The sequence below is a fragment of the Benincasa hispida genome, chromosome 2 (genome assembly GCF_027475165.1).
Source record: "Benincasa hispida cultivar pf3 chromosome 2, pf3_genome.v1.1, whole genome shotgun sequence".
Lineage (NCBI taxonomy): Eukaryota > Viridiplantae > Streptophyta > Magnoliopsida > Cucurbitales > Cucurbitaceae > Benincasa > Benincasa hispida.
The window spans coordinates 56,618,713-56,628,671 of record NC_143479.1 but is presented as its reverse complement, the minus strand read 5'-3'; the positions used below and the strand labels follow the sequence as shown (position 1 = coordinate 56,628,671).

Below are 9,959 nucleotides of genomic sequence, written 5' to 3'. Positions count from 1 at the left end.
TTGAATTAATTTGAGGAAACTATATATTCATGTGATTAATATATAATTAATTATGGATATGATCTATAATTAAATTGGAAAGTAATATTTGAATAAGATTCAGATTAATTAATTCAAGTGAATTAGATTCATAAAGAATTAATTAATAGAGAGATATTGCACATATACATGTATATGATAATTAAATATATACATTAAATTGGGTTTAATGTATAATTGGTTGTTTAATTATTGTGCAAATTAAAATTGATTAAGTATTATTTAATTGTGCAAATGAACCAAGTGTTATTTAATTGGGCTAATTAATTAATTAAGTGTTATTTAATTACATGGACTAATTAATTAAATATGTGTTATTTAATTAATTATAGAAAATGAAAATATATATTAGGAAAAAAAAATATTAGGAAAAGGTTTTGGCTCTTCCCTATATAAATACCTCCCTTGGCCTTTTGCAAAACACACACAATACAGTCTCATTGGAGAGAAACTCTGACAATACACAACTCCCTAGTGTTATTGTGCAAAATTTTTCTTGAGCCTCTTTACTTTTAAAAAAATATTATTCTCCTCTCCCTCTCCCAATAGTTGGATACCACCTATCCTCTATCGGAATCCTAAGAGAATAACGAGGTTTCTCTCGTGGTAGTATTCGAGATCATTTAAGGAGTTATTTGTGATCAAGCCCGTTTGGAGATCCTTTTGTTGGAACCTTGGAGAGGCTTGTTTGTGGTATTAGGGAATCTACAAAGGTAAGAATCATTATAATCCTTTCCCTAAAAACATGTTAATTCACGTGTTTATTTATTTTGTTTAGTGTAACGATTTTGTTTAATGTAAAATTGAATGGTGGGATGCAAGGCATTTCTCATCGAAACACTTCCACTGTGGGAGCTGATCCTTACAATACTAAGATGGGTCCTCAAAGGAGGTTAGGAATATATGTTGAATATGATTCCCCATCAATTATTAAATATCTTAAACCCCTAAAGGGTGATGTATTTACTACACAATTTGTTGATTGTCATTTTAATGAGACAAAAATTCCAACATGTGGGAGAGGAATTAAAAAGTTGGAAAAAGAAATTACATGAAATGCATGATTATTGTCTCATTTAGATCCTCGTACAGATCAGTGTGAACCTGAAATTCAGAAAATAATTCATTTGCAAATATAGCAAATCAGTTACCAGATGCATTTATAAATATTAAGAAAGTGAATAAGTCACATATACCGGCTGCAAATGCTCCATTAAATGCAGTAAGTTGTCACAAATAAGTCTGGGGCACGCCAGAAGCATGATGGACCATTTGGTTCCAAAGATAAAAATCTTCAAAAAAGAAATAGTCAATAAATGACTCGGTTAAGAATATGGATGTTCTAGAAAAAATCCTAGTACTTATAAGGATACTAAAGTAAATAAGAATAATAATGAGATCACAATAAATTATGGAACCATATAACTTGAAAATATTTTTGCATACAATGTTACTCACGATATTATTTATGAAAGTGAGTATGAAAAATATCGACATAGAAAGGATTGACTTATGTGGAAAGAAACAATTCAATATAAATAAACTCATATTTCAAATTGTAAGAACTAGTAGTCCAAATATCAAATAATGTCAAACATGTGGGATAAAGTGGAGTATTTGTAAAACAAATATAGTGAAGTCACAAGATATAAAGTGAGACACATCCCACAATATTTTTCGCAATAAACTGGTATTATTTATGAGAAAATATATTCTCTAATGGTTGATATACAATATCATAAGATATTCAATTTATTTGATTGTGTATAAAAAGTTTAATATACATCTTATGGATGCAGTCGTGCCACATTTATATGATTCTCTTAATAATTATATTTATTTATGAAAATTATTGAAGAATTAAAGGTACCACAATCTTATAATTCAAATATTAGATAATCATATATATATATCATAGAGATTCTTATAAAATATCTCTGACGAATGTGATATAATCATCTTATTCATTTTTTTTTTTTTTGTATGAAGGTACAAAAATAACCCTATTTGTCCATATTCATTTATAAAGAAATCACAACCCGAGATTTACTATATATCGATGATTTGAACAGAAATTCCTGAAGAGATTTCAAAGACAATAGAATTTCTGAAGAAATAAATTGAGATGATAAATTTTGCCTTAGCTTGCAAATAAAGCATAGAGCAAATGAAATTGCATCAATTTATACATTAAAAATCTTTTGTGGATTACGTATATCATAAATACTCCTATGGTGGTTCATTCACTCGACATGAAAAGGATATATCATCTGATATCAAAAAGATGATGAAGAATGTTAGGTCCTGAAGAACCATCAATTTTGAGAAATGAGTGCACTAATATAACTTGACTAGTTTATACACTGCACTTTGTAGTATTTTTCAGTAATTTTGTTACATATATATGATATTCCTCCAAAAGGAGGATATTGGAGTAGAGTTAAACATATGGTACGTTTTCTTTGAGAATTAGTTTACATTGATTTATTTTATTCCAATAAATCTAATTTTGATATAGTTGATAGTGAAGATATGATTGGTATGGCAACCCTAAAAGGGGGTGAATAGGGTCTATTAGAACTAATAAAATCTCTTTACAAAGTAGGCCCAATTAAACAAGTTAATACACTTTTTGCTAGCAATTAATTTAAACAAGAATTTTATGCAAATAACATCAACCCAAAATAATCAAGAGATTGGCATAAATAAATTGAAAAATAAATTGTAGCAATTAATTCAATGCAATGAAATCTATTAACAAATTAATTGTAAAATAAAATAGGAGAGGGATAGAGAAATCAACACCTGTAATTTCATAGTAGTTCGGCATAACTGGCCTACATCCACTTCCCACGCTCCTCTTAGGTATGTCACTACGAACTTGACTCTTTTCGCGACTTAGAGTCAAACTGTTGTAATGTTCTTTTTTCGGGAGCAAAAACAAACCCGATCCTTTCCATGGTTGAGAATCAAACTGTTACAACCACTCTTTTTAGGGATCAAGAGCAACACTTACAATGAATTTGGAAATTTAGTACTCAATGAATCAATACTCACAACATAAAATATCTCTCTCAAAAAAGAGAAAAGAAGAAAATTGAAGCTTGGAGAGAGAGCAACAATGGTGGCTTAATGAGTTGATTGAAAATAATAAAAATTATTGTTGAAATTTGGAGGAAAAGATCGATTTAAATAGAGAGAAAAAATTGTTGAAAACCACATTTAATTTGGACCATTGAATCTTGAAAAAGAAAAATCAGTAGTAGAGGTTCTAAACTCAACTAGTCGTTAGACATAAACAAAAAAATAATATAAAATTCTTTTTCTTTTTAAAAACCAATAAAAAGAAAAAAAACCCACAATATGTTCAAAACTAGTCGTTAGACATACATAAAATAATATTAAATTCATTTTCTTTTTTAAATCAATCCAGAATCTCAAAAGTCCACCATGTGTCCTTCCTCCCGTGCTCCAAGTGGCACCTTTCTATTGGTTCACTTTAATGAGAAAAATTATGTCACGTCGTCAGCTCGAGATTTTTTTTCATTAAGCTTGTTTCGGTCATATCTTCTTCCTTTGAACTTCAATTTGAGTGATTAAAATTGCATTGGAACCCTTGTTCAAGCTCTACATAATAGATACTTTAAAACACTCAAATTGTCAGTAAATAAAAACAGGTTTGTTGTCATCAAAACATTGATTAATTAATAAATTAAAATTAATTAATTTGAGACTAAAGGCCAAAAAGCCAACACATGTTAGTTATCTAATCCATACAAGCTAGATCTTAAATATGTTACTTAGTATATGCAGAAGAATTTTTATATCACGACAATCAGTGAAACAGACATGCTGAAATTCTTGCAATTCATGAGGCTAGTCGAGAATGTGCATGGCTAAGATCAATGACTCAACACATTCGTGGAACATATATGCATATCCCAAATCAAAGGAGGATATATTAAAGGAAGTAGAATAAAGCATATTTCATTAAAACTTTTCTACACGCATGATCTTGAAGAAAATGGTGACATCACTATACAACAAATTTGTTTGAATGATAACCTAGCAAACTTATTTATAAAATCATTACCAACTGCAACCTTTGAGAAATTTGTGCACAATATTGGAATATGACGACTCAGAAATCTCAAGTGATGTTTCCATAAGGAGCAGTATATTTACTGTATTCTTTTTAAGAGTATTAGATTATATGAAATATGTATTTTTTTTCGTCATTGAGATTTTTTTTTCCTAGTAAGGTTTTAACGAGGCATATTTTATATATATATAATGGACATCTAATGGGGTATTGTAAATTATGATAATAGATGCTCATTAGATGCTCATGCTTAGTGTTCATTGACTATGTGTCATGCCCTCATTTCCCAAAGTGATATCCATGTGTCTCAACATCACACATTATTAGTGTCCATGTAATCCAACCCTACTTGTCAAATTGCCTATTAATAGTGGTATTTGGTGGGTTTTGGAACATAAACACATTAGGCAAAATCCAAAAAGATGGAAAAAGTGGAAAAATTCATCCTTTTTATTTTAACTTTTGTTATTTATTTATTTCATATATTTATATATTATGTTTAATTTATTTAAATATTTATTTATTTTATTATTATATTTTATTGGTATCCATATTCCCGTTGTACTCCTCAAGTTCACAACATTTTATAATTTTTTTTTTCATTATTATTTACTAGTATATTTTAGGTGACCTTTATTTTACATATGATCAAGCATTTATACCTTCCATTACTCAACATATGTTTGAATCTTTATTTCTTATTTGCACATTTGATTGACAAAAAGTTTTGGTAACATTTTCCTTTAAAAAAAAGTTCTATAACATTATTAAACATTTTTATTACATTGTGATGATATAAATTCAAATATCTACTTTTTTTTTAAATACCGGACTTATATTTTTGAGTCAATGTTAAATTATATTATGGTTGGCAAATAATTAACTATAATTAAATTAACTTCATCTGAATTAGCAAAAGAAAACTACTTAGGCGCATCTTGACCGACAAGTGCACCTATCTTTTTGGAGTCTTATAGTTGTCAATCACAATTTGCCATATAACAAATTCTTATTTCTTTCTTGTGTGGTTGGACTGGACTACCCTACAATGCATTCATTACTTGTTCTTAAATAAACAATTAAGTAAACATCAGCATCTACGTTAATTAAAGAAACAAATCTTATTATACACGAGTGATGAACTCTCACTTGTTAACTCTCTCCTTATTAGTGACTCACGCTATTATACATCCTCACTTTCAATCCTTACTCTTGATTCGCACTTTTCACTTTCGATATTCTTGGTTCTGTGTCTTATTATCATATATTCTTATACTTTGACTTTTGCTAATTTTACTATTTACAAAAAAAAACGAGAGCAAAAGGTTAAGAGCGAGAGCGACTAAGTTTTTATTTGGATAGTTTCCACAAGGCGAATTCTCACGTGAGATTAGTCGAGTTACTTAAGTTAACAAAATTAATTTTAATTATTATCAATTCTAGACCAGCTATCAAATATGGCTCTCGATATATAACAGACAAGAAAGCTAACCATTGCCAGCGGCTTCCATTACTGAATTACCAGAAAACAGAGCTTTACTCCGACAATGGTAACAGAGCAGAGCTCAGACGACCGCCACTGCAAGATTCTTAAATCTCACCAAAAAAAAATTTCCTTTCATTTCAACGTGTTTTCATTCAGATAATCAATCTACTAAGATTTATTTAACTTTCAATTTTTCAAGCAAACACAAACATAATCTGTTTCCATACAATTTTCCATTTGCATTACATCTTAACCCGTAAACTCGATACATAAATACAATAACTACGACGAAATTTACGAATCATAAACGCTAGAAAATGGTTAGTTCACTCCTGAAATTCACAAACCCATTTCTTTAAATGGTTTGAAAATCGTCGGAGAAGTCTAATTGAAACCACCCACTAAAGCTAGTCAGTCGCTTGAAAATGTTACTCTGTTTTTTTTTTTTTTTTTCCCTAACTAGACAAGGAAGGAAAGCAACTCCCGGATCGTTGGAGCCTAGCTGAATCTCCAATGTCGACGATTGGTTCGAGTTTGATTACGTTACTTGAATTTGAGCGGAGCACTCTGGGAGAATCCAAGCTCCGTCGCAGTAGCCGCCCCATGGCGGCGATGGGATGCTCTGTTTCATCCAGAGGGTTTGTCGACCTGAACTCTCTGCAGAAACTCGCTAGTCGAACCAAAGCTTCTTTAGTGGAGATGAGCTTCCCCGATCTCACAACTTCATCTTTCACCGCCTCGATGCAGAGCCCACAAATCCACCGGCCATGGAAGCGATCACGAACTCGAGAAATGTAAGCAGGCGTGCAATCCTCTGTAAATCCGCAAGAATAGCACTTCACACACTCGACTTCCACCGTAGCCGCCGCCTGAGAGTCGGAATTTGGTAACGCCATCGCCAGCAGCATGACAACGAACTCTTATCTGTTTCCTCTGTTCTTGTGCCTCTCTATTCTGTTTGGGAAGAGGAAGAGAAAACCAGAGGACAAGCAAAAAGATTCATCATTTATTGACAATTGGGCTGTTGGCATTTTCCCATTTGTAGTAAATGCATTGCTATAATAAGGACTTAAGCAATAGATTTATTACTATTAAACCACTCCAAATAATTGGATAATTATAATCCAAGGTGGGTAAAAAAAAAAAAAAAAAGACACTCGGAGTTTTTAAGGTCATTGGGTGAGAATCTTCCTCTCCTTTGAGTAGCGTATTTGAAAATAATATAAAACGAAGAAACCCCATTTGTAAAAAGCAATGGTTTTCTTCTTTTTCTTCTTCTGATCTGATCAGATCAGATAGACTCTGTTTCTAAGCTCGTGAGTTTTTATTTATACTTCCTATCTTAGCCTTTGAAGTTTCCAACAACGTTTGGATTCCCGAAACGTTTTTAGACATAAGACTGTTATAATTAACATTATTAAATAACAATGTTTGGTTTGTTTTGGTTTTTGTCTTTCAAAACCGATAGCAAAAAGGATTTGAAACGAGTCAGAAAAAAAACAGAGATGGGAAATGGAGGAAGAGGAAAGCCTTTTCATTTTTCTCTGCAAGATTCAAAATTTGGAGTACTAGAAAAGGACATGGGATTTTGAAAGAAACAGAGAGAGAAGACATATATGACCCATGTGCAAAGCAAAGAAAAGCCATGCTACTTTGTTCTGATGCGACACGCAACAAAAACAGAGCCATAGTATCCGATTGGGAGTTGTTGTCTGTGTCTGTCGACTTCCTCGTCGGTTTGGGGACATATGTTGTCTCTTCCTATGTTCAAAGAGAATCTTTTTTGTTGGAATTGATGAATGGTTACAAAATGATGTGCATGGCGGTCTGTTTTTTCTCTTTTTGAGTGTTTGAGACAGACAAACCTGCCATATACATCCTTAAGGCCCCTGTTTTGTTATCTGCACCAGCCTCGTTGTTGTTCTCTTTCGTCCTTTGTTTGGATATTAAGACTTAGACCAAAGATATTTTCCCTATTTTTCTTTTAGGTGAAGCATGATCGGATGGTCGAGCGATCTTGGGAGGCTGCGTTCTACCTCAAAAGAGGTGGAGTGTTAGTTTTCTAGAAGCTGGAGCACTGTTGGAGAGTCTGAAAACAGTTTATTAGGTTTAGGTTGGTTCCAATCTGTCAATTGAAGTAGAGTTTGATGCTTTGGACGTCATTAGACTTCTAAATAAGAAGGAGATTACTTTTGATGAAACTAATATTCTAATGGAAGACATTCTTTTTGTTTGAAACATTGTTAATATTGTTAATCTTTGTCACATCTCTCAAGAAGAAAATAAAACTACTCATACTATTGTAACTTTGGTCTCCTCTCAAAGTGATTTGTTGACCTCAAAAGATGTTTTTTCAGATAATATTCTCTAGATTTTAAGTGCTTGTTTTTCTTCGTCTTGTTTCTCTATATAAAAATAATAATTAAAAAAGTCTGATCTTTTTCTGATGTCCCATAGCTCAAAAAAAAATGGAATAGGAAAAGAAGCATGGGAAGCGTTAGATGGCCTGGTATCGGAAAGGGAAATAAGGCCAGGTTAAGTGGATTGAGCCACTCAAGTACGACTTTCATTGTATGGTTTCTTGCAATTCTGTAGGCCACACCGTTAAATTCACAAGTGTAATTAAATCAATTTGAATAAGTGATTGTAGGTATATAAAACAATCGAACGTTTAACGACAACGGAGTTGACTGACAAGTATAGTTCACATCAACCAAACTGAACCAATTTGTTCAATTTTATTCGGTTTTTCAGTTTCGATTTGCACTCGTAGCATAATAATACCATTCTTTTAAAGTGGTTATTGGGGCAAATTATCGGTTATATAAGAGTGGAGATCTCGAACCTCTCCAATTTTGTTGCCCGATTTATCATTGTTTTGTAAGTTCAAGAAAGTGGGGTTTGGCGGCTCAAGGCTTCTGACTTCTTGATCGAAGATATAAGCTTTATTCAGTTGAACTATAGTTATTCAATATTATTACGGATGTATAAAGAACAGAGAAGAGTCACAACTCAAGTGAGAATTGCAATTGGCAAGTGAAACATTTTACTTTGATCATTGCGCAATGGAAACTAAGCCAGAATATCAGCAAGTTGTATAATCGATTGCATTGTTATTAGACCTTCAGAAAGAGAGCCATGAATTGCCAGAGATTTGATCAATTGCAATATCGTATATATTGATTCCAATGAACAAGAACATTTATTTCTCAAAAACTCACCTATGATGCAGTTTATCTCAAATTTGAAGATAGGTATATTCATTTTTATTTCTAGTGTACCTGCAGAATAGCACGTTGCCAACAACGAATGCTACCTCTCTATGCACGAGCCCCCTCTGTCTTTTGAACGAACTCCTTTATGTTGAAAGATTCAGAACCCACTGCCTTCGTGATGACTCCCTGCAAAGATAAAACATATCAACAGAAGTTGGATACTTCCAACTGTTTTAAACAGGAAAGTGGTAAAGAGGATGACCTTTTCTGTTATGATTCCAGAAATCAGATGAGCAGGAGTAACATCAAAAGCAGGGTTCCAGACAGCGATACCAGATGCCGCGACTTGCTCACCGAGACCTCCGCGAGAGTTCAACAACTCTTTGGGAGACCTTTCCTCTATAACGATTTCTTCTCCAGACGAAAGGTATAAGTCTATGGAAGTCAATGGTGCAGCCACAAAGAATGGAATCTTGTGATGCATTGCACACAATGCAAGACTATAGGTTCCAATCTTATTTGCAGTATCACCTGCAATTCATTAACAGAACTTTCAATTCCCTCTTTCCAGAAAAACCGAGGTGCATATAAATGAAGGGACATCAAAATACCATTTGCAGCTACTCGATCTGCCCCAACTACAACAGCATTTACTCTTCCAAATTTCATTAAGGCGGCAGCAGCAGAATCGGCTATCAGAGTAGAAGGTATCTTTTCATGGACCAACTCATAGGCTGTGAGTCGAGATCCCTACAATAATTGCAAAAATTAAGTTAACTTACAACAAGTCGAGAGAGTTATGGCTAAAACAATTCCCAAAACCGTTCAATACACAGGTTTGAAGTTACCAAAATCAGGAAAATGGCCACAACATGTTCAAAAAGGAAACATATATTTTATATAAATACCACTGATATTGATAGAGAAGTTAACTAGAGCTTCCATAGACACTCGGTCGTTCTCATTTTACACATTGTATTATTACATTGAGAAAAAAAATTTTACAAATTATACTAGATAGTTATAATGTAAAGAGAGGAAATTGAAAAGGGAAGATTCCAAAAAGAAACTCACTTGATTAAAGGGTCGCGTTTCGGTACAGTATGCCCTTTCTAAC

At 32.7% G+C, this 9,959-nt stretch overlaps 2 protein-coding genes across 2 annotated transcripts in view; both read right to left on the bottom strand.

Annotated features, from left to right (window-relative positions):
- Positions 1 to 6,082: 6,082 nt before the first annotated feature.
- On the bottom strand, positions 6,083 to 6,523 carry LOC150038029 (uncharacterized). The gene has a single exon (XM_090311117.1). It carries the CDS (start codon positions 6,521 to 6,523, stop codon positions 6,083 to 6,085), a length of 441 nt encoding a protein of 146 aa, XP_090167243.1.
- A 2,197-nt stretch (positions 6,524 to 8,720) lies between these two features.
- LOC150038028 (methylthioribose-1-phosphate isomerase-like) overlaps positions 8,721 to 9,959 on the bottom strand; it is a 2,080-nt gene continuing 841 nt past the window's right edge. The window contains exons 2-5 of the mRNA XM_090311116.1: positions 9,917 to 9,954; positions 9,454 to 9,592; positions 9,105 to 9,373; positions 8,721 to 9,028 (exon numbers count right to left, since the gene is read on the bottom strand). Coding sequence (XP_090167242.1) covers positions 8,948 to 9,028; positions 9,105 to 9,373; positions 9,454 to 9,592; positions 9,917 to 9,954 — 527 coding nt within the window. The 3' untranslated portion in view covers positions 8,721 to 8,947. The remainder of the gene's footprint in view (positions 9,029 to 9,104; positions 9,374 to 9,453; positions 9,593 to 9,916; positions 9,955 to 9,959) is intronic.

Bases quoted from the DNA above. Each gene is read 5' to 3' on its own strand.
- LOC150038029 (XM_090311117.1), bottom strand. From the start codon at position 6,523: ATGGCGTTACCAAATTCCGACTCTCAGGCGGCGGCTACGGTGGAAGTC.